General features: G+C 46.9%; 1 protein-coding gene across 1 annotated transcript; it reads right to left on the bottom strand.

The window, feature by feature from the left end:
• Nucleotides 1–8,698: 8,698 nt before the first annotated feature.
• On the bottom strand, nt 8,699–16,400 carry LOC140422010 (uncharacterized). The gene is made up of 2 exons (XM_072506966.1): nt 16,308–16,400; nt 8,699–11,402 (listed from the first exon to the last, which is right to left on the bottom strand). Exon 2 carries the CDS (start codon nt 11,008–11,010, stop codon nt 9,655–9,657), a length of 1,356 nt encoding a protein of 451 aa, XP_072363067.1. The 5' UTR covers nt 11,011–11,402; nt 16,308–16,400; the 3' UTR covers nt 8,699–9,654.
• Nucleotides 16,401–24,020: the final 7,620 nt, after the last annotated feature.

A 24,020-nucleotide genomic window follows, 5' to 3' on the forward strand; every position in this document is an offset into this window, starting at 1 on the left:
CATCACATCATTCACAGCAGAGAGAAACTGTACACGATGTTCTGTGTGTGAATGAGGCTCCAATCTGGAGAGACACAAGGTCATCGGCACCATGGAGAAACGGTGGAAATGTGGAGACTGTGGGAAGGGGTTCAAATCTCCATCCCTGCCGGAAGCTCATCAACGCAGTCACACTGGGGAGAGACCATTCACCTGCTGCCTGTGTGGAGAGGGATTTACTCAGTCAGCACACCTTATGAAACATCAACTTGTGCACAGTAATACGAGATCTTTTAAATGTTCTGACTGTGAGAAGAGCTTCAAAAGTGAAATGGATCTGCTGAGACACCAGTGAGTTCACACCGGAAAGAGGCCATTCACCTGCTCAGAGTGTGGGAAGGGATTCACTCAGTCAGCCAACCTGCTCACACACCAGCAGGTTCACACTGGGTAGAGGCTGTTCCCTTCCTCTGTGTGTGGGGAAAGATTTAATCATTTATCTAACCTGCAGAGACACCAGAGAGTTCACACTGGAGAGAGGTCGTTCACCTGCTCCGAGTGTGGGAAGAGATCCCTTCACTTATGGAACCTTGCTACACATCAACTTGTTCACAGTGATCAGAAACCTTTTAAATGTTCTGACTGTGAGAAGAGCTGTAAACTACATCTGATCTGCTGAAACACCAACGCACTCACACTGGGGAGAGGCCGTTTATCTGCTCTGTGTGTGGGGAGAGATTCACTTGGTCATTCCACATGCTGAGACACCAGAGACTTCACGAGTGACTGCAGGGGTTGGATTCTGCTGTTATTGCTGCTGTTAATCACATCCAGGACTGAACCATGTTCATTCTGACAGCTGGAGTTTGTTTCTGCTGATAATAATCCCTGTTACCAGTTGGAGCTCAATATTTTGATATTTGTCAAATGAATTAATGTTTCAGACACACACTTTGTTGGGTCCTTAATTTCTCCAGGATAAGAGGCAACTAATTTGTGTCCTGTCACAGATTGCTCCATTTTTTGGACTTTTCTCCTTTCTAACTCTAGATTATTTCAATTCTCATACCTTATTACTTCCTTGGGTTTGAGGGTGAGACCCACACAGACACAAAATACTGTGTTTTCTGTATTGGACAATTACATTAAAATCTGGAACACATGTCGATATGGATTGGTGTCTCCATATCATGTGTATAAAGTATTGATGTTCTCTAGTTACGCTCTTCCCCACATTCTCTCCATATCCTCTCTCACAAAACCTTCCATTATTTTAAAGATTTCTATTAGGTTATCCCCTCCGCCTTCATTTCGAAGGAGAGATGAGACCCAGCCTGTCAATCCTTTCCTGATATTTTATATGTACCGACACATTTCTGGTTTCACAATTATAAATCTTCTTTGCACCCTCTTCAGTGCCTCGGTATCATTTTATAATATCGTGACCAGAACAGCATGCAGTGATCGGTGAGATACTTGATCCAAGAGTCACAGATAACCCCAAAAATGGGACCAAGCTAATATGCGATTTTACGCTGGTTTATTAAGAAACAGTTTAAAAATGATGCATAATGGACACACAAAACATCATACAGCCTGAGAATGATTTCCCAGTCCCAGAGGACAGACGGATGATGCAGAATGAGTACTGGTCTCCATTACTAGTGGCTGCAGTCTCCTCTGGATGGTTCACTGCTGTGAGCCAGTGTGGGTGTTGGGTGAAGCCAGTATGGATCTTTTTAGAAATCTCTTCCTGTTTTAACCTTTACACAGACAAATGGTTTGCGGATGGATCCTGAGATCCAATCATATCAGGATTAGAAATGTCAATTTAAGAGCCTGTGTTAGAGACCAGTCCTGGGCAGAAAGAACAGGTCTGTCCTGTGTTTGTCACCCAGCAAGCTGCTGTGGGAGATTTCTTCACAGGCGAGAAAGGAAGTGAGCTATTCCTATAATATTCAATAAATGCCTTAATATTTTATCATTTATTCCTTACAAATCTTCCCGTCTTGAGAAGTGAATATCCTTATTGACTTCTCTCAACTGATTTCTGATCAACCCACCTATTTCTACACTACAAGCTTGTTTTCATAATTTCTTGATTACATCGATAACACACTTAGATAACATACTAAAACTGCTAAAGTTATCAGAATCAGCAACACAAATGCTTGAGCTGCCACCAAGAATAAAAGTAAAAACCTTTCCAGTAAAATGTGATAACTGTTCACTTAGATTCATCTTTCCCAGCTGCAGAGCATCTCACACCATTCCAAATTATTGGCATGTTGAAAATACATCTGCTTCAAACAGAAGTTCATGCACGGACTTTAAAGATTCTCCAGCTCTCTGTTCAGCTACCTTCACCTTGTGGATATTTTCTAAATCCAGATTCTAGATCCCTCTTCACTTTAATTTCACTCCCTCTGACAGATACAAGTGTGTATAATTATATTCTGATTGTTTTAAAGTCAGTTTTTCAGTGGAATATGAGTCAATATCATAATGATTTAAAATGTTGTCTCATTCTACTGATCACATTAATCGCTCGATGTTGTTCTGTTATCGAATAGCTGAGTATGTCTGGGACCCGTTCTTCAGTGCAGCTTCACCATGCATTTCCACATCTGCACACCCACACTGGAATCCCAGTATCAGGCTCCATGTGCCATACACGTCACTCTTGGCCTTTCAGGTGTTCTCACTGAAAAGTCTGGCCCGGGGGGGGGGGTCTCTGTCGGAGGATCTGTACTTCTCTCTCCCTGCATGGCTCCAATGCCTCAGTCGATGGCCAATCAATTCAGTTTATCTTTTAAAGTTCAGAGGCAGGGACATATTTATCTCCAAGAGAAAGTTATCAATTTATTTGTCTGATCTACACTGATTTTCACTAGAATGTACATCGATATAACATTGTTCTATTCTATTGAACTCTCCCCAGGGTGAGTTATCCCATTTCCCATTGGGTGATGTGATTTTCTCTATATCTTATTCTAAGTGGGCCATCCTATTAATTATTATCAGTCTCATTCAGGAGTCCTGGAGAAACTTTACTGTCCAATAGTAATTGCATTCACACAATATTGTCTTTGTATATCAGAGACACAAGTATTTGAAATCAGTTTGGAGATAACTCCCATATCTCCCGTTCTCAAACACCCTGTTTTGAAAGATAAGAAATGGGATAAAGCCAAATCTTTAAAATGCAAATTGTCACCGTGCTGTCAGTGGAAAGGGTTAACTTCTCTGTTTGGAGGGGATTATAAGAGGGGATTATAAGAGACAAGATTTATAATCATCTAGATAGGAATAATATGATCAGGGATAGTCAGCATGGCTTTGTGAAGGGTAGGTCATGCCTCACAAACCTTATTGAGTTCTTTGAGAAGGTGACTGAACAGGTAGACGAGGGTAGAGCAGTTGATGTGGTGTATATGGATTTCAGCAAAGCGTTTGATAAGGTTCCCCACGGTAGGCTATTTCAAAAAAATACGGAGGCTGGGGATTGAGGGTGATTTAGAGATGTGGATCAGAAATTGGCTAGCTGAAAGAAGACAGAGGGTGGTGGTTGATGGGAAATGTTCAGAATGGAGTACAGTCACAAGTGGAGTACCACAAGGATCTGTTCTGGGGCCGTTGCTGTTTGTCAGAGGTGGCAAATGGAGTTTAATGTAGAGAAGTGTGAGGTGATTCACTTTGGAAGGAATAACAGGAATGCGGAATATTTGGCTAATGGTAAAGTTCTTGAAAGTGTGGATGAGCAGAGGGATCTAGGTGTCCATGTACATAGATCCCTGAAAGTTGCCACCCAGGTTGATAGGGTTGTGAAGAAGGCCTATGGAGTGTTGGCCTTTATTGGTAGAGGGATTGAGTTCCGGAGTCGGGAGGTCATGTTGCAGCTGTACAGAACTCTGGTACGGCCGCATTTGGAGTATTGCGTACAGTTCTGGTCACCGCATTATAGGAAGGACGTGGAGGCTTTGGAGCGGGTGCAGAGGAGATTTACCAGGATGTTGCCTGGTATGGAGGGAAAATCTTATGAGGAAAGGCTGATGGACTTGAGGTTGTTTTCGTTGGAGAGAAGAAGGTTAAGAGGAGACTTAATAGAGGCATACAAAATGATCAGGGGGTTGGATAGGGTGGACAGTGAGAGCCTTCTCCCGCGGATGGATATGGCTGGCACGAGGGGACATAACTTTAAACTGAGGGGTAATAGATATAGGACAGAGGTCAGAGGTAGGTTCTTTACACAAAGAGTAGTGAGGCCGTGGAATGCCCTACCTGCTACAGTAGTGAACTCGCCAACATTGAGGGCATTTAAAAGTTTATTGGATAAACATATGGATGATAACGGCATAGTGTAGGTTGGATGGCTTTTGTTTCGGTGCAACATCGTGGGCCGAAGGGCCTGTACTGCGCTGTATTGTTCTATGTTCTATGTTCTATGTTTGTTTGCAAAGGGATTGGTTGCAAACATTCCCAACTGTGCCCAATTGTGCTGACTTTATGTGACTTTCCTTTTCAGATCAATGAACCAAACGCTGTCTGTGCGGAGTCTGCACGTTCTCACCGTGTCTGCGTGGGTTTCCTCTGGGTGCTCCGATTTCCTCCCACAGTCCAAAGATGTGTGGGTTAGGCGGATTGGCCATGCTAAATTGCCCTTAGTGTCCAAAAAGATTAAGTGGGGGTTACTCGGTTATGGATTACGGGGATAGGGTAGAGACGTGGGCTTGAGTAGGGTGCTCTTTGTAAGGGCCGGTGCAGACTCGGTGGGCTGAATGGCCTCCTGCACGGTAGATTCTATAGTTTTTAGTCCAGTAATTATAAACATATATCTGTCTGGCAGCCTGCATTTAAATTTTCATGTTTCTGTGTCTAGAACAGGAAGCAGTGAGCAGGGATCTGTCACTCAGCCTGAATCAGCACCTTCAGGAGAATTGGGAGGGTGAATATTAGATACAGCAGAGTGAGAATGGAGGGAGAGTGTGTGGGATGGAGATTTACAGCTTTTGGGGAATAGAGAGGAAAGAATGTTCCAGAGAAACTAGAATTGTCTGTTCTGAATCTCTATCCTGCACTGACAGTGATGTCTTTTGTAAATTGTTTTTCCAGGATATTAGAAGAGGAGGAATTACAGACAGAAATCTCAAATGTGCCTCGATCTGATAGATTCACTCGTTTCCTTGAGACCGGAATATCATCGGCCTTTGAATCTGGAAGGAGAAATTTTTCTGTTCTGTCGGCTTCAAAAGATTTTAATCATCAGTGTGACTGGAAAAGCACCAAGACACACACACCCGAGTGAGAGTGTTCCAGAGCGCTGACTGTGGAAAGAGCTTTTACTAATTAAAAAGCAGAAGAAATTTATCACATCCTTCACAGCGGGGAGAGACCGTACATGTGCTCTGTGTGTGGATGACATTTGAACTGATTGTCCAACCTGCTGAGCCACAAATGCACCCACACCATGAAGAAACCGTAGAATGTGGTGGCTGGGAAGGGATTCAGATCTCCATCTGTGCTGGAAACGCATCGTCGCACCTCGAAGCTGAGAACGACATCTGACCAACATTTCCCCTGGAGACGTCTGAGACAGTGGAACACAATCAGCAGTCACAGACCTGAAGAAGAGAAGGGAATTCCAAAAGATGCTTTTTTGGACTAGGAGAGCAGGTTTTGGTCTGCAGCTGCTCCACCAGCGAGAAGAGGGTCCCTGTAACTGTGTTGTCTGAAACTGGCCCTGTCTCCCACATTGTGCAAACTGAAGATGAGCGAGTGTGGAGACAACACAGATCAGTTGTTAGAGACATCCATCAATGTGCCAGTACCGTGTGTGCTAGAACTACCTCAGGATGAACCACCATCCATACTACCCGATCATGTGACCGCAACTTCTGGTCAATCTGCAGAAACCGAGATTGCTGAAGAACCCCTTGCTGCTCCTAATCTTCTGCAAAAGAGACGATAACACCTTCCAAGGGAGAGACATCTTCTGAAGACCCGGGGAGGACATCCAAGGTCAAGAAGAACCAAATCCCTGAAGTGAGCAGGCAACCAGTGCAGAATAGACACCCGCCCGATTGTCTTTCCTATTGACTGTATAATTCTTTGCCTGTTTTTGTGTATATGTTTTGATCATGATGTAAATGTAGTTTTTTTGATTTGATTTGATTTATTGTCACGTGTATTAGGATACAGTGAAAAGTATTGTTTCTTGCATGCAGTACAAACAATGCATACCGTAAATAGGGAAGGAAGGAGAGACTGCAGAATATAATGTTACGTTGTAGGAAGGTGTAGAGAAAAGATCAACTTAATACAGTGATTGAGGCTTTCTTAACCGGCCGAATTTTAGCGGGGTCGGTTCTATTCGGTTTTGTCCCAGGTGCTCAGAGGTTCACTGAAGGGGCCGAATTTTAGGGCAGCCCGATTTTGTGTAGCAGCAAACACCAAAAGGTTCATAAGTGTAAATAGCATGTGGGATCAGCCAAACATGACCTCCAAAAAGAGGAAAGAGAAAGGGAAGTGGAATGAGTCGGGTTATGGGATCAATACATTCTGCATCCCACAACCAAACTGTGGAGCAGCTCCCTCAATAAGTTCACAGCTGATCTGATTGTAACCTCAACTCCACATTCCCACCGATCCCCCGATAACCTTTCACTCCCTTGCTCATCAAGAATCTATCCAGCACTGCCTTCAAAATGGTCAAATCTCACCAGCTGATTATGGGAGGGGGTGGTGCGGATTTCAATTCTGTAAGGGAGCCAAGGTTGGATTGGTTCAGCCTTAATTTTCACAGTAACTTCATTGCAACGTTAATGTAAGCCTACTTGTGACACTAATAAGACACAGGTGCTGAATTAGGCCACTCGGCCCATCGAGTCTGCTCCGCCATTCAATCATGGCTGATATTTTCTCATCCCCATTCTCCTGCCTTCTCCCCATAACCTCTGATCCCCTTATTAATCAAGAATCTATATATCTCTGTCTTAAAGACACTCAGTGATTTGGCCTTGATCGATAATGTCCAATTAAATCCGTTACCTTGATGGTGGGGCTTGTCGCTACCGGCCATGTCTTTGGTGTCCGAGGCACGTGGGCCTTCCCAAATGAGGAAAGCTCAAATGGGGCAAAGAGTTGCACAGATTTACCACCCTCTGGCTGAAAAAAATTCCTCCTCACATTTGTTTTAAAGGATCCTCCCTTTAGTCTGAGATTGTGTCTTCTGGTTCCAGTTTTTCCTACAAGTGGAAACATCCTCCCCATGTCCACTCTATCCAGGCCTCGCAGTATCCTGTAAGATTCAATAAGATCCCCCCCTGATCCTTCTAAACTCCAACGAGTACAGACCCAGAGTCCTCAACCGTTCCTCATACGACAAATAAAGGGTTGAGCAAGTTTAATGGGCCAAATGGTCGACTGCAGCTCCTATTTGTTATGATCTCTGTGTCCAGGACAGGAAGCAGTGAGCAGGGATCTGTCAATCAGCCTGAATCAGCACCTTCTGGAGAATTGGGAGGGTGAATATTAGATACAGTGAATGGAGGGAGTGTGTGTGGGATGGAGATTTACAGCTTTTGGGGAATAAGGGAGGGAAGAATGTTCCAGAGAAACTAGAACTGTCTGTTCTGAGTTTCTATCCTGTATTTGCAGTGATGTATTTTGTAAATTGTTTTTCCAGGATATTAGAAAAGGAGGTATTACGGTCAGAAATCCCAAACATCACATCTTGATCTGACAGTCACTTGATTCTTTGGGTCACACACACCCGAGTGAGAGTGTTCCAGAGCACTGACTGTGGAAAGAGCTTCAACCAGTTACAGAGCTTCACAGCGGGGAGGGACTGTACACGTGTTCTCTGGATGAGTAAGGCTTCAATTGTCTAACCTGGAGAGACACAAGGAGACCCAAAACATGGAGAAACAGTGGAAATGCCGGGACTGTGGGAAGAGATTCAAAGCTCCATCTGCACTGGAAGCTCATTGGCGCATTCACACTGGGAGAGGCCATTCAGCTGCTCTCAGTGTGGGAAGGGATTCAGACATTTATCCACCCTGCGGAGACATCAGCCAGTTCACCCCGGGGAGTGAGCATTCACCTGCACTCAAATTGAGAAGGGATTCTGTGTTTCCTTGTACCTGCTGAGACACCAACAAGGTCACAAGTGATTACAGGGGTTGGATTCTGCTGTTATTGTTGCTACTCTCAATTACACCCAGAACAGCATTGTGTTCATTCTGTCAGTTGGTCAATGGGGAGGGTCGGAGGGATTTTGTTCTGCTGGACTGGCCGGTCTCACGACTTTGCCTCCAGTGGGCTGATGCTCTTGAGCCTTGTGGCAAATACTTGGCTTCAAATTTCACAAGGATCACAGAGTGAAAGGGTGTTTGGAAGGTAGATGACAGATAGTTCCTGTTCCTGTTTGGAACCCCAAAGCATGCAGTTCAGATGAAGATAGGCTTTGGTGGTTACATGGTTCTGTCTCAGAAGGAAACTGTCAAGCCATGAGGGGCAAGTTGTCTGCAGTTGGTTAGGAACTTACAATAAAATTTGTAATGATACAATTGCATTTAAAGAATTATCACATATTTACATAAAATATAGATTCCTTTAAGAAACAAATATCCAACAGGAAAAGTGACGCAACCGTGGTTAACAAGAAAAAGTAAAGATTCCATTAGGTCAAAGGAAGAGGCTCATTAATCGATGACAGATTTATTGCTTCACTGATTTATTGGTACCTTGAAGAATCAATGCAGTATAATTCTTAAATTCAGTATACATACAGACAGAAAATGGAATATCCACAAGGCAAAGTCATTGTTTCTGATAAAAATATGAGAATTGCTGTACAGCAACTTAATACGTGTCAGAATCTAACACGGTTTCAAGAAAAGTTGCATAAAAGCCCTCGTAATGAATAAACCGTTGTTCTACAAATACATCTCGTAATGAAAAAGTTTTGCAGCCTTAACAGAAACATTCACAAAATGTAGCAAAGCCTTAGCAACAAGCAAGGTTAATGCAGAACACCTTGGGGGCGATTCTCCAATATTGGGCCCAAGAGTTCGCGCCATCATGAATGCAGTCGTAAACCGGGCCCGGTTACGTACGATTCTGCCCCCCATAGGGGCCGGCACGGCGCTCGAGCAGTTCACGCTGCTCCAGCCTCCTTTCGCGGTGCCAAATGGGTGCCGCGCCAACCCACGCATGCGCAGTTGGGCCGCGCCATCCTGTGCATGCGCGGGGGACTTCTTTAGCACGCCGCTCCCGACTCAAGATGGAGTAGGTGTTCAGGGGCCGGCCGCGCCAGAAAATAGGCCCAGGGAGGGATTTGAAGAGGAGGCAAACCCCTCCACCCACTCCAGGTTCAGTCCTGGATGTGATTAACAGCAGGAATAACAGCAGAATCCAACCCGTCATCACTTGTGAACCCTTTGGTGTCTCAGCATGTTGGACGACTGAGTGAATCCCTCCCCACAGTGAGAGCAGGTGAATGGCTTGTTTCCAGTGTAAACTCGCTGGTGTCTCCGCAATGTGGATGATGTTTGAAACCACTTTGTGCAGTGAGAGCAGCTGAACGGTCTCTCCTCAGTGTGAATGCGCTGGTGGGACATCAGTACCTGAGAGCTTTTAATCCCACTCCCATAGTCAGAGCATTTAAAGGGTCTCTCATTGGTGTGAGTGACATTGTGGCTCAGCAAGTGATGACCGAGTTAATCTTTTCCCAGTCGGAGAGGTGAACAGGCTCTCCCCGGTGTGACCTCGCTCGTGTTTCATCAGGTTGGATGAGGTTCTAAAGCTCTTTGTGCAGTGAGAGCAGCTGAACGGTCTCTCCTCAGAGTGAACGCGCTGGTGGGACATCAGTAGCTGAGAGCTTTTGAAACCCTTCCTGCAGTCAGAGCATTTAAAGGGCCTGCTCTTGATGTGAGTGACATTGTGTTTCAGCAGGCTGTATAATTGAGTGAATCCCATATCACACACAGTGCAGATGAACGACTTCTCCCCAGTGTGAACACTCTGGTGTCTCTGCAGGCTGGATAACCGAGTGAATCCCTTCCCACAGTCAGAGCAGGTGAACGGCCTCTCCCCAGTGTGAACTCGTTCGTGTCTCCGCAGGTTGCCAATGTCATTGAATCCCTTTTCACAGTGAGAGCAGGTGAAAGGCCTCTCTCCAGTGTGAACTCGTTCATGTCTCTGCAGGTTGCCAATTTGAGTGAATTCCTTTTCACACTGAGAGCAGGTGAAAGGCCTCTCTCCAGTGTGAATTCGTTCGTGTTTCCGCAGGTTGCTAATGTCAGTGAATCCCTTTTCACACTGAGAGCAGGTGAAAGGCTTCTCTCCAGTGTGAACTCGTTCGTGTCTCTGCAGGTTGCCAATGTCAGTGAATCCCTTTTCACACTGAGAGCAGGTGAAAGGCCTCTCTCCAGTGTGAACTCGCTGGTGTCCCTGCAGGCTGGATAACTGAGTGAATCCCTTCCCACAGTCAGAGCAGGTGAACGGCCTCTCCCCAGTGTGAACTCGTTCGTGTCTCCGCAGGTTGCCAATGTCAGTGAATCCCTTTTCACACTGAGAGCAGGTGAAAGGCCTCTCTCCAGTGTGAATTCGTTCGTGTTTCCGCAGGCTGCCAATGTCAGTGAATCCCTTTTCACACTGAGAGCAGGTGAAAGGCTTCTCTCCAGTGTGAACTCGTTCATGTCTCCGCAGGCTGCCAATGTCAGTGAATCCCTTTTCACACTGAGAGCAGGTGAAAGGCCTCTCTCCAGTGTGAACTCGCTGGTGTCCCTGCAGGCTGGATAACTGAGTGAATCCCTTCCCACAGTCAGAGCAGGTGAACGGCCTCTCTCCAGTGTGAACTCGTTTGTGTCTCCGCAGGCTGCTAATGTCAGTGAATCCCTTTTCACACTGAGAGCAGGTGAACGGCCTCTCTCCAGTGTGACTGCGTTGATGCCTTTCCAGCTCGCACGGGGCTCTGAATCCCTTCCCACAATCCTCACATTTCCATGGTTTCCCCGTGGTCCGGATCATTTTGCTTCTCGCCACGTTGGACGATCAGTTGAAGCCTCGTCCACACACCGAATTCCTATTGTTGGACGTTCAGTTGAAGCCTCGTCCACACACAGAACACCTATACAGTCTCTCCCTGCTCTGAATGGTGAAGTATTTTTTCAGGCTGTGTCGCTGGTTAATGCTCTTTCCACAGTCAGTGCTCTGTAACAGTCTCACACGGGTATGCATGTGTGTCTCAGTGCTTTTCCAGACACACTGATGTTTAAAATCTCTTGAAACAGACAGAATAGACAAACATTTCTCCTTCTAGATTCAAAGGCCAATGATCCCAAGAATTGAGTGACTCAGTCAGTTCTTGACGTGATATTTAGTTTGAGATATTGGCCTCAAACTCCTCTCGTTCGAACTTCCTGTGAACAGATTTTACAATAGTAATCATTGTCAGTACAGGATAGAAACTCAGAACAGACAATTCTAGTTTCTATCGAACATTCTTTCCTCTCTCTTTCCCTGAAATGCTCTAAATCTCCATCCCACACACTCTCCCTCCATTCTCACTCTGCTGTATCTAATATTCACCCTCCCAATTCTCCTGAAGGTGCTGATTCAGGCTGATTGACAGATCCATGCTCACTGCTTCCTGTCCTGGACACAGAGACCTGAAAAACTTCATGCAGGCTGCCAGACAGATATATGTCTATATTACTGGATGAAAAATGGGTGTAATATACAGGCTGTATTCATTTACTTTTCCTCCCAATTTTCCTGAAGGTGCTGATCAACAAATCTAAACTCACTAAAACCTGTACAAGAGTAGAGAATCTCCATACAAGTATATTTACTGATTAGAGATGGGGAAATTCTGAGGAAGAATTTTATTTAGTCATGGAGTGGTCATGACAGGGAACTCACTGCCCACAAGGGTTGTGGAAGTCGAGATGATCAATAAATTAAAATAAAATAGGATGGTCACTTGAAGAAAATAAGCTTTCAGGGGAACAGGGATATCGAGGGGGAATGGGACTGACTGGATCGCTGTACAGAGAGTCAGCATTGACTTGAGTTCCCAAATGGATTCTGTCAGTGCTGCAATGACTGTATGACTGGAAATATATAATGTAGGTACAGTACTATTTACAAAACTAGAAATAATAATACATGTCTTTTATTACAGAACCATCAATAATATATATAATACATACCATATAACAACACTAGACATATCTCTGTCCGATATTAAATTTTTAAAAATAAATTTACGGGATGTGGACAATACTGGTTAGGCCGGCATTTATTGCCCATTCACAGTTTCCCTTCCGAAGTAGTGGTGAGCTGCCTTCTTGAACTGCTGCAGTACTTGAGGTGTAGGTACATCCCCTGTGCTGTTTTTTAAAAAATATTGTTTTTTATATATTTAAAGTTCCCAATTCATTTTTTCCAATTAAGGGGCAATTTAGCGTGGCCAATCCACCTACCCTGCACATCTTTGGGTTGTGGGGGCGAAACCCACGTAAACAAGGGGAGAGTGTGCAAACTACACACGGACAGTGACCCAGAGCCGGGATCGAACCTGGGACCTCGGTGCCGTGAGGCAGCAGCGCTAACCACTGCTCCACCATGCTGCCCTACATCCCCTGTGCTGTTAGGGAGGGAATTCCAGGATGTTGCCCCAGGGACAGTGAAGGAATGGCAATATATTTCCAAGTCAGGGTGGTGTCTAACTTGGAAACGAACCTCCAGGTGGTGGGGTCCCAGGTATCTGCTGCTCTTGTCCTTCTAGATGGTAGTGGCTGTGGGTTTGGAAGGTGCTGTCTGAGGAACCTTTATGAGTTATTGCAGTATACCTTGTAGATGGTATACACAGCTGCTACTGTTTGTTGGTGGTGGACGGTTTGAATGTTTGTGGAAGGCGACGCAATCAATCAGGCGGCTTTGTCCTGGATAGTGTCCAGCTTCTTGAGTGTTGTTGGAGCTGCACTCATCCAGCAAAGTGGAGCGTATTCCATTACACTCCTGACTTGTGCTTGTAGATGTCCGGTAGACAAGTTTTGGGGCATCAGGTGGTGTGTTACGCGCTGTAGGATTCCCAGCCCTGGGAGCTACAGTATTAATATGGTTAGTCCAGTTCAGTTTTGATCAATGGTAACCCCCAGGATGTTGGTTGTGGGGGATTCAGCAATGAAAATGCCACTGAATGTCAAGGGGTGGTGGTTAGATCCTCTCTTGTAGGGGATGGTCATTGCCTGGCACTTGTGTAGCACGAATGTAACTTGCCACTTATTAGGCCAAGCCTGGATATTGTCCAGGTCTTACTGAATTTGGACATGGACTGCTTCATTATCTGAGGAGTTGAGAATGGTGCTGAACATTGTGCAGTCATCCACAAACATCACCACTTCTCACCTTATGATGGAAGGGAGATCATTGATGAAGCAGCTGAAGATGGTTGGGCTGAGGAAACTGTCCTGAGGAACTCCTGCAGTGATGTCCTGGAGGTGAGATGATTGACCTCCAATCACGACAACCATCTTCCTTTGTGCCAGGTATGACTCAAACCAGTGGAGATTCCCATTGACTCCAGTTTAGCTAGGGCTCCTTGATACCATACTCGGTCAAATGCTGCATTGATGTCAAGGGCAGTTACTCTCACCTCACTTCTGGCATTCAACTCTTTCGTCCAAGTTTCAACTAAGGCTGTAATGAGGTCAGGAGCTGAGTGACCCTGGCGGAACCCAAACTGAGCGTCCAGGAACAGGTTATTGCAGAATAATTGCCACTTAATAGCAACTTTGATGACTCCTTCCATCACTTTGTTGATGATGGACAGTAGACCTACAGAGAAGTAATTGGCTGAGTTGGATTTGCCCTGTTTACTGTCATCTTAAATGTCCGTCATCTCCTGGGGAAACCAGACCTTTAATTTTGAACATTAGGAAAGAGACCATCCTTTAACCCAGACAAATAAATGTGTCAAGCTGAGGGAGCAAAGGATGTGAATGTCTTTGAGTGAGAGAGAGAGAGAGACCTGGGCCAAGCTTTCCAGGGTCAGCACCCTCTCTGGATTCACTTCCTTTCTCTTCAGTTGCTGCAAATCACCAATTGAAGACAATAAATGGAAAGAGGGAGAAAAGAAAGTGTTTTACAGACAGATGTTGGAGACAGGAGGACGTTTCAGTCTGTGTGAAGCCCAATCTCCTTTCACATGAAGCCCGCGCTGATTGGAGGACCAGCGTCCTTCCGGTCCTAACTCTATCCATTAGCCAACACCTCACAGGAAGGTCAGGGGCTGGGCTTTCCTCCACACATGCGCAGCTTCCCCTCACCCTTGGACATGCGCAGTACCTGATCACCCGCCCGTGCGGCGGATAGAGCGGGTTCCCCAGCGCGGGGGATTGTGGGAGCTATGGCCGACACTGTCCAAACTCCTGGGGTGAAAAGTGGAGGAGGCTTGGGCGGTTGTGTGCGAGCTTGGTGTCCGCCCCCGGGCCGATTCGAAAGGCAGGCCGCCTCTGGGAGCTTCCTGGATGGGGTGAAACAGCAACTCGGCGCCCATTGCTCCTGGTCCCCGAGGGAAGGGGAGAAGACCGGTTTCGGAGTACTGCGACCAGTCGTGTTTCAAGTCAGCGGTTGAGCTGCGGAGACGCTGCTTCGGACTGCGAGGTTTGCTGTCGGCGGTTTTGAGTTCGCCCAATGGAGGACGAAGGAATGGAGGAAGGATGGCAGCTGGATAGGCTGCTGGAAGCAGCGGGTCGGAACCGGGAGTGGATACCCAATGGGCGGCCCGCGGCCTGCAGCCCGGGGTGGGTTGCTGCCGTTCCTGGGGTCTCCGGGGGTTTGGCCCCCCTGGACGCCCTGTGGGCGGTTGGGACTGACTCTGGGACTTTCTTCCCCGTTGTCGACTGTTGCCAACATTGGAGCGACTCTGGCCGCTGCCATTGGAGGACTTTGAGGACATGTTGTTCCTTGTGAAATTTCGGCAGGAGCGCCGGGGTCATGATGTGGAACGTGCAAAATTAATGGACTCTTTTTTATGGACTTTTCTATGAGTACTAAGGGATTTTGTTTTCATGTTTTCTTTGCTTTCGTTTTCTTTAGCAGCCTATGACATTCAACTCATTTCGGGTTTTCCCTGAAATGGTAATTAGTAATTGTGGTGGAACGCTAGTTGGTGTGAAACTGCTCTCCCTCCGAATGGTCCCGTGCCTTTGGGCGGGGTCCAGGAGGGGGGAACCCTCTCTCCTCCGCCGCGCCCGGGTCTGGCTCTCCGGAGGTCTGTGCTCTTAGCGAGGAGGGGCCTTTCCCCCGGGGTGTCGGCTGCAGGGCGGGGTGAACGGGGGTGGGTGAGCGGGGATTAGTGTTCGGTGATTGATTCTATCCTGTTAAATCTTTTCTGGGGTGAATTGAGGCCTGGTGATTGGGTTTGATATGACACTGTTAAAATGTATCGAGGCCCTGTGGGTCATATTTGTTTCCGAAGTGGCCGTATTGTATCGGGGCCTTGTGCCTCGCGACTGCTTGTCTTGTGTGTTTAGAGGTCGTCACCTTGAAATGTACTTGTGTTTTGTGGATTTTATTTTTGGTTTTTTATTTCATCACTTTTGGAGTGGTCGTATGGTTCCGAGGCCTTGTGCCTCGCGACTGCTCGTTTTATGTGTTTAGAGGCCGTTACCTCAAAATGTACTCGTGTCTTGTGGTTTTTTGATCCTTTTTTCTTTGGAATGTGTGGCGCACAAAGACTCCGTGAGACGAATAGAGTGAAGTCGATGAGGCTTTATTAAGCGTGTCTGTTCCCCAGCAGCCCGATAGTAAACTGGCCTGCGGGGGAAGGCACCGGCTTCTTATACTTCGCCTTCAGGGCGGAGCATGAGGTCAACGGCCAACCAGGACCCGGGATCTGTCAGCCAATGACATTAGGGCTTCCAGTCCCACATGACCCCCAATACATACTACCACAGAATGGTCGTTGGGTTTCGAGGCCTTGTGCCTCACGACTGTTTGTGTTATGTGACTGTTCGATTGTTACTTGAACTATGCGTAGGGCCTGTGCCTTGTGGCTGGTTGTGATAAGTGACTGGTTAATTGGTATTTGGAAACGTATTTTGGCCCTGTGCCTTGCAGCTGTTTGTGTTCAATGACTGTTACAACGTTACTGTGAAATGTAATTGGACCTTGTGCCTTGCAGCTGTTTTGTGTTCAGTGACTGTTTAATCGTCAATTTGAAGTGTGTTTAATCGTCAATTTGAAGTGTAATGAGGCCTGGAGCCTTGTAAATTGGTTTCTGTAATAATTGTGACGACAATAAAAGAGTTACTCACAGAGGCAGGAGGGAGTTTCAGTCCGTGTGCAGCTCAATATCCAGCTACACAAAGCCCGCGCGCTGATTCACGGGAGGACCAGAGTCCTTCCGGTCCTACAAGTCTTCCCTTTGACCTGAGCCGGGCAGAAGCTCTGAATTGAAGGCGCGCGCATATTTTGGGGGTGATGCGCATGTGCAGGTTGGCTGGGGGCCGGGACAAAGCGGTGCACTGTCAATTGTGTGTCCGGGTCTTCCAGCCTTTCCCATTGGACACCAGCTCAGCGCGGCTGGAGGGAAAAGTCACTCCCACCCCCACGTGGGGTTCCGCCCCTCATTATCTGTCAGCGGGGGACTGACCAATAGGAAATCGGGAGCACCGGAAGGACTCTGCTCCTCCAACCAATTAAAGCTTCCCCATTGTTTGAATGCGGAAGCTGGACAACGAGCAAAGCTGCTGCTTCTGTGTCTGAGCGAAGATTGAGCTTCACACAGACTGCATCTTCCTCCTGTCTCCCAAATCTGTCAGTAACTCTTTTATTGTCGTCACAATTATTACAGAAACCAATTTACAAGGCTCCAGGCCTCATTACACTTCAAATTGACGATTAAACAGTCACTTAACACAAAACAGCTGCAAGGCACAAGGCCCAATTCCATTTCACAATAACGTTGTAACAGTCATTGAACACAAACAGCTGCAAGGCGCAGGGCCGAAATACGTTTCCAGATACCAATTAACCAGTCACTTATCACAACCAGCCGCAAGGCACAGGCCCTACGCATAGTTCAAGTAACAATCGAACAGTCACATAACACGAACAGTCGTGAGGCACAAGGCCTCGAAACCCAACGACCATTCCAAAGAAAAAAAGAACAAGAAACCACAAGACACGAGTACATTTCAAGGTAACGGCCTCTAAACACATAAAACAAGCAGTCGCGAGGCACAAGGCCCCGATACAATAGGGCCGCTTCGGAATCAAATATGACCCACAGGGCCTCGATACATTTTAACAGTGTCATATCAAACCCAATCACCAGGCACCAGGCCTCAATTCACCCCAGAAAAGATTTAACAGGATAGAATCAATCACCGAACACTAATCCCCGCTCACCCACCCCCGTTCACCCCGCCCTGCAGCCGACACCCCGGGGGAAAGGCCCCTCCTCGCTAAGAGCACAGACCTCCGGAGAGCCAGACCCGGGCGCGGCGGAGGAGAGAAGGTTCCCCCCTCCTGGACCCCGCCCAAAGGCACGGGACCATTCGGAGGGAGAGCAGTTTCACACCAACTAGCGTTCCACCACAATTTCTAATTACCATTTCAGGGAATCCCGAAATGAGTTGAATGTCATAGGCTGCTAAAGAAAACGAAAGCAAAGAAAACATGAAAACAAAATCCCTTAGTACTCATAGAAAAGTCCATAAAAAAAGAGTCCATTAATTTTGCACGTTCCACATCATGACCCCGGCGCTCCAGCCAAAATTTCACAAGGAGCAACATGTCCTCAAAGTCCTCCAATGGCAGCGGCCAGAGTCGCTCCAATGTTGGCAACAGTCGACAACGGGGAAGAAAGTCCCAGAGTCAGTCCCAACCGCCCACAGGGCGTCCAGGGGGGGGCGAACCCCCGGAGACCCCAGGAACGGCAGCAACCCACCCCGGGCTGCAGGCCGTGGGCCGCCCATCGGGTATCCACTCCCGGTTCCGACCCGCCGCTTCCAGCAGCCTATCCAGCTGCCATCCTTCCTCCATTCCTTCGTCCTCCATTGGGCGAACTCAAAACCGCCGACAGCAAACCTCGCAGTCCGAAGCAGCGTCTCCGCAGCTCAACCGCTGACTTGAAACACGACTGGTCGCAGTACTCCGAAACCGGTCTTCTCCCCTTCCCTCGGGGACCAGGAGCAATGGGCGCCGAGTTGCTGTTTCACCCCATCCAGGAAGCTCCCAGAGGCGGCCTGCCTTTCGAATCGGCCCGGGGGCGGACACCAAGCTCGCACACAACCGCCCAAGCCTCCTCCACTTTTCACCCCAGGAGTTTGGACAGTGTCGGCCGTAGCTCCCACAATCCCCCGCACTGGGGAACCCGCTCTATCCGCCGCACGGGCGGGTGATCAGGTACTGCGCATGTCCAAGGGTGAGGGGAAGCTGCGCATGTGTGGAGGAAAGCCCAGCCCCTGACCTTCCTGTGAGGTGTTGGCTAATGGATAGAGTTAGGACCGGAAGGACGCTGGTCCTCCAATCAGCGCGGGCTTTATGTGAAAGGAGATTGGGCTTCACACAGACTGAAACGTTCTCCAACATCTGTGAGTAAAACACTTTCTTTTCTCCCCCTTTCCATTTATTTGCTCATTCTGACCTTCAATTGGTGACTTGCAGCAACTGAAGGGAAAGGAAGTGAATCCAGGGAGGGTGCAGACTCTGGAAAACTTGGCCCAGGTTCCGAAAGCTAGTGTTTGAAACAAACATGTTGGACTTTACCCTGGTGTTGTAAGACGTCTTACTGTGCTCACCCCAGTCCAACGCCAGCATCTCCACATCAAAGACAATGATAGCCTTTGCTCTCAGCTTGACACATTTGTTTGTCTGGCTAAAAGGATGGTCTCTTTCCTAATGTTCCCAATTAATGGGCTGGTTTCCCCAGGAGATGGCTGACATTTAAGGGGACAATAAATTAATATCGGTCAGAGATATATGTCTAGTTATAAGGTGCAGATTACAAATATTATTCATGGTTCTGTAATAAAGTATATTGATATTTCCAGTTGTGTAACATTGTACTGTAGCTACATTATATATTTGCATTCATCTCTTTCCTCAGGGGGTTGTTGATCTCTGGAATTCACTTCCAAAGGGACTAGAGGAGTCTGGGAGTCATTGAATATATTCAAGAATCAGTTGGACAGATTTCTGATTGACAATGGAGTTAAGGTTTATGGGGAACAGGCAGGAGGAGGGATTTCTTCACTCGAGGATGTGGTGTAGCTTTGGAATTCTCTACCCCAGAGGACTGTGGAGCTTCAGTCATCCAAGTATTTTCAAGACTGAGATTGATAGGTTTCTAAATATTGAGGATATCACGGGATGTGGGGGACAGTGTGGGAAAATGGTGCTGAGGTAAATCAGCCAATGATCTCATGAAATGGTTGAGGAGGTTCGATGGGCCTAATGGCTGACTGCAGCTCCTATTTGTTATGATCTCCCTATCCTGGAGAGGAAGCATGGATCTGTCAATCAGCCTGAATCAGCACCTTCAGGACAATTGGGAGGATGAATATTAGATACAGCAGAGTGAGAATGGAGGGAGAGTATGTGGGATGGAGACTTGCAGTTTTTGGGAATGAGAGGGGGAAAAATATTCCACAGAAACTAGAAATGTCTGTTCTGAATTTCTATCCTGTACTGACAGTGATGTCCTTTCCAAAATGTTTTTACAGGACAGTAGAAGAGGAGGAATTACAGACTGAAATCTCAAAACATCATGTCTAGATCTGACACAGTCTCTTGATTCCTTGGGACCCGAATACCATCCTTTGAATCCTGAAGAAATGTTTGACTGCTCTGTAGGCTTCAAAACATTTTAAACATTTATGCGACTTGAAAATCACCGAGACAACACACACCCTAGTGAGAGTGTTCCAGAGCACTGACTGCGGAAAGAGCTTTAACCAGTTACACAGACTGAAAAAACATCACACCATTCACAGCGGGGAGAGACTGTACACGTGTTCTGTATGTAGTTAAGGCTTCAACTGATTGTCCAACACGGAGAGATACAAGGAAACTCAAAGCATGGAGAAACCTTGGAAATGTGGGGACTGTGGGAAGGGATACAGGGCCCCATCAGAGCTGGAAGCTCATCGGCGCAGTCACACTGGGGAGAGGCCATTCATTTGCACTCAGTGTGGGAAGGGATTCAGTGATTCATCCCACCTGTTGAGGCACCATCAGGTTCACACTGTAGAGAAGCCGTTCACTTGCTCTCAGTGTGGGAAGGGATTCAATCGTTCATCCACCCTGCAGACACATCAGCGGGTTCACACTGGAGAGAAGCCATTCACCTGCTCAAGGTGTGGGAAGGGATTCAGACATTCATCCACCCTGCAGAAACATCAGCAAATTCACACTGGAGAGAGGCCATTCACCTGCTCTCAGTGTGGGAAAGGATTCACTCAATTATCCAGCCTGCGAATACACCAGCGAGTTCACACTGGGGAGAGGCCATTCATCTGCTCTCAGTGTGGGAAGGGATTCCCTCAGTTATCCCACCTGCGGGTACACCGCCGAGTTCACACTGGGGGGAGGCCATTCTCCTGCTCTCAGTGTGGGAAGGGATTCAGTGATTCATCCACCCTCCAGACACACCAGCGAGTTCACACTGGCGAGCGGCCATTTCTATGCTCAGTGTGTGGGAAAGGATTCACTCTTTCATCCATCCTGCTGACACACCATAGAGTTCACACCGGGGAGAGACCATTCCTCTGTCCTGAATGTGGGAAGGGATTCATGCATGAACGCAACCTGCGGAAACACCAGCGAATTCACATCATGGAGATGCCATTCGCCTGCTCTGAGTAGGAGAAGAGATTCACTGATCCATCCCACCTGCAGAGGCACTGGCAACTTCACACTGGGGAGAGGCCATTCACCTGCTCTCCATGTGGGAAGGGTTTCCGTGATTCATGGCGCCTGCTGAGACACCAACATGTTCACAAGTGATTACAGGGGTTGGATTCTGCTGTTATTGTTTCTGTTCTGAATTACATCCAGGGCTGCAATTTGTTCATTCTGACAGTTGGTCAATGGGGAGGGTCGGAGGGTTTCTTTCTGCTGGACTGGCCGGTCTCACAACTTTGCCTCCAGTGGGCTGATGCTCTTTGTCTTGTTGAGAAAACCTGGTTTCAGATTTCACCAAAGATCACAGAGTGAAGGGGTGTTTGGAAGTAGAAGATATTTCATTCTCATTTCTGTTTGGGAACCCCTAAAATTATGCCACCTTGCCATGAAGATGGGATATGGTCGTTATATGGTTTATTTCTTTAACTTATTTAAGTGTTTTCGTCTGTGAGAAATAATCAGAGGATGAGGGGCAAGTTGTCTGAGGTGAACTGGGAAACTGATGGGAGACAGGGAATAGCTAATATTTACGGAATTATTACATATTTACCAGGGGGCCAATTTTCTCAGTTGGCTGGACGACTGCTTCATGATGTGAAATGACACCAACGGTGCGGGTCAACTCCCATACCGGCTGAGGTCATCCATGAAAGCCCCGCCTTCTCAACATTGCCCCTCGCCTGCGGTGTGGTGATCCTCAGGTTAAATCACCACCAGTCAGCTCTCCATCTCCTAAATACATACATAGATACATCGAAAATAGAAGCAGGAGGAGGCGATTCAACCCTTCGAGCCTGCTCTCCCTTTCATTATGATCTGGGTGATCATCAAGCTCAATACCCTGACCCTGCCTTCTCCCCATATTCTTTTAGCTACAAGAGCTTTGACTAACTCTTTCATCAAATTACACAATGCTGTTGTCTCAACTAATTTGTGTAGTAGCGAATTCCACAGATTCTGGGTGAAGAAATTTCTCCTCACCTCAGTCCGAGAAGGTTTACCCCTTATCCTCAAACTATGACCCCTAGTTCTGGATTCCTCCACCATCAGGAACATTCTTTCCGAATCTACCCTGTCTAATCCTGTTGGAACTTTCTAAGTTTCTATGAGATCCCCTCTCACTCTTCTAAACGCCAATGAATATAATGCTAACCGACTTAGTCTCTCCCTCAATGTCAACTAAACGAAGGAGATTGTCATCGACATCAGGAAGCGTAGTGGAGAACATGCCCCTCTACATCAATGGGAACCAAGTAGAAAGGGTCGAGAGCTTTAAGTTTTTAGGTGTCCAGATCACCAACAACCTGTCCTGGGCCCCCCATGCCGACACTATAGTTAAGAAAGCCCACCAAAGACTCTACTTTCTTAGAAGACTGAGGAAATTTAGCATGTCAACTACGACTCTCACCAACTTTTACAGATGCACCATTGAAAGCATTCTTTCTGGTTGTATCGCAGCTTGGTATGGATCCTGCTTTGCCCAAGACCACAGCAAACTACAAAAGGTTGTGAATGTAACCAATCCATCATGCAAACCAGCCTACCATCCATTGACTCTGTCTATAATTCCCGCTGCCTCAGAAAGGCAGCCAGCATAATTACTCTATTCCACCTTCTTCCGTCAGGAAAAAGATACAAAAGTTTGAGGTCACGTACCAACCGACTCAAGAACAGCTTCTTCCCTACTACCATCAGACTTTTGAATGGACCCTGCCTTGTATTAAGTTGATCTTTTCTCTATACCCTAGCTATGACTGTAACATTACATTCTGCAGTCTCTCCTTCCTTCCCTATGTACGGTATGCGTTGTCTGTATAGCATGCAAGAAACAATACTTTTCACTGTATAGTATACATGTGACAATAAATCAAATCAAAATCCTCATATGAGAGTCCGTTCCCAGGATCCAGCCTGTTAAACCTTCGCTGCACTCCCTCCATAGCAAGAACATCCTTCCTCAGGTAAGGACAACAAAACTGCACACAATACTCCAGATGTGGCCTCACCAATGGCCTATACAACTGCAATAAAACATCTCTATTCCTATACTCCAATCCTCTCACTATGACACCCAACATACCATTTGCCTTCTTTACTGCCCGTTGAACCTGCACACTTACTTTCAGTGACTGATGCCTGAGGACACCAAGCTCTCGCTGTATCTCCACCTCTCTCAATTTACACCCATTCAAATCATAATCTGCCTTTCTACCTTTGCTACCAAAGTGGATAACCTAACATTTATCCAGGTTAGACTGCAGCTGCGATACATTTGCCCACTCACCCAGCCTGTCCAAATCACGCTGACGCATCTCTGCATCCTCACAGTTCACCCTCCCCGCCAACTGTGTCATCTGCAAATCTGGAGATAATACATTTACTTCCCTCGTCCAAATCATGAATACATAATGTGAACAGTTGGGGTCTGAGCACAGATCCCTGTGGCACCTCAGTAGTCACTGCCTGCCAATCAGAAAAAGACCCATTTATTCCAACTTTTTGATTCCTGTCTGCTAGCCAGCTTTCTATCCATTGCAAGACACTACCCGCAATCCCAAATGCTTTAACTTTACACAGTAATCTGCTGTGGGAGACATTGTCGAAAGTCTAAATAAACCACATCCATTGGGTCTCCCTGGTCAAATCTACTAGTTACCTCACGGCGCTGAGGTCCCAGGTTCGATCCCAGCTCTGGATCACTGTCTGTGTGGAGTTTGCACATTCTCCCCGTGTTGGTGTGGGTTTTGCCCCCACTACCCAAAAGATGAGCAGGATAGGTGGATTGGCCATGCTAAATTGCCCCTGAATTGGAAAAAATGAATTGGGCACTCTAAATTTATTTATTTTTACAAAATCTACTGCTTACATCTCAAATAATTCTAGTGGATTTGTCAAACATGATTTCCCTTTCATAAATTCTTTGGCAATCTCGGTTTCTGCGGCTTGACCAGAAGTCGCAGCCGCATGATCTGACAGTATGGATGGCGGTTCATCCTGAGGTAGTTCCAGCACACACGGTACTGGCACATTGATGGGTGTCACTAACAACTGATCTGTGTTGTCTCTACACTCGCTCGGCTTCAGTTTGTACAATGGGGCACGGTGGCACAGTGGTTAGC

The sequence above is a fragment of the Scyliorhinus torazame genome, chromosome 5, assembly GCF_047496885.1.
Source record: "Scyliorhinus torazame isolate Kashiwa2021f chromosome 5, sScyTor2.1, whole genome shotgun sequence".
Taxonomy (NCBI): domain Eukaryota; kingdom Metazoa; phylum Chordata; class Chondrichthyes; order Carcharhiniformes; family Scyliorhinidae; genus Scyliorhinus; species Scyliorhinus torazame.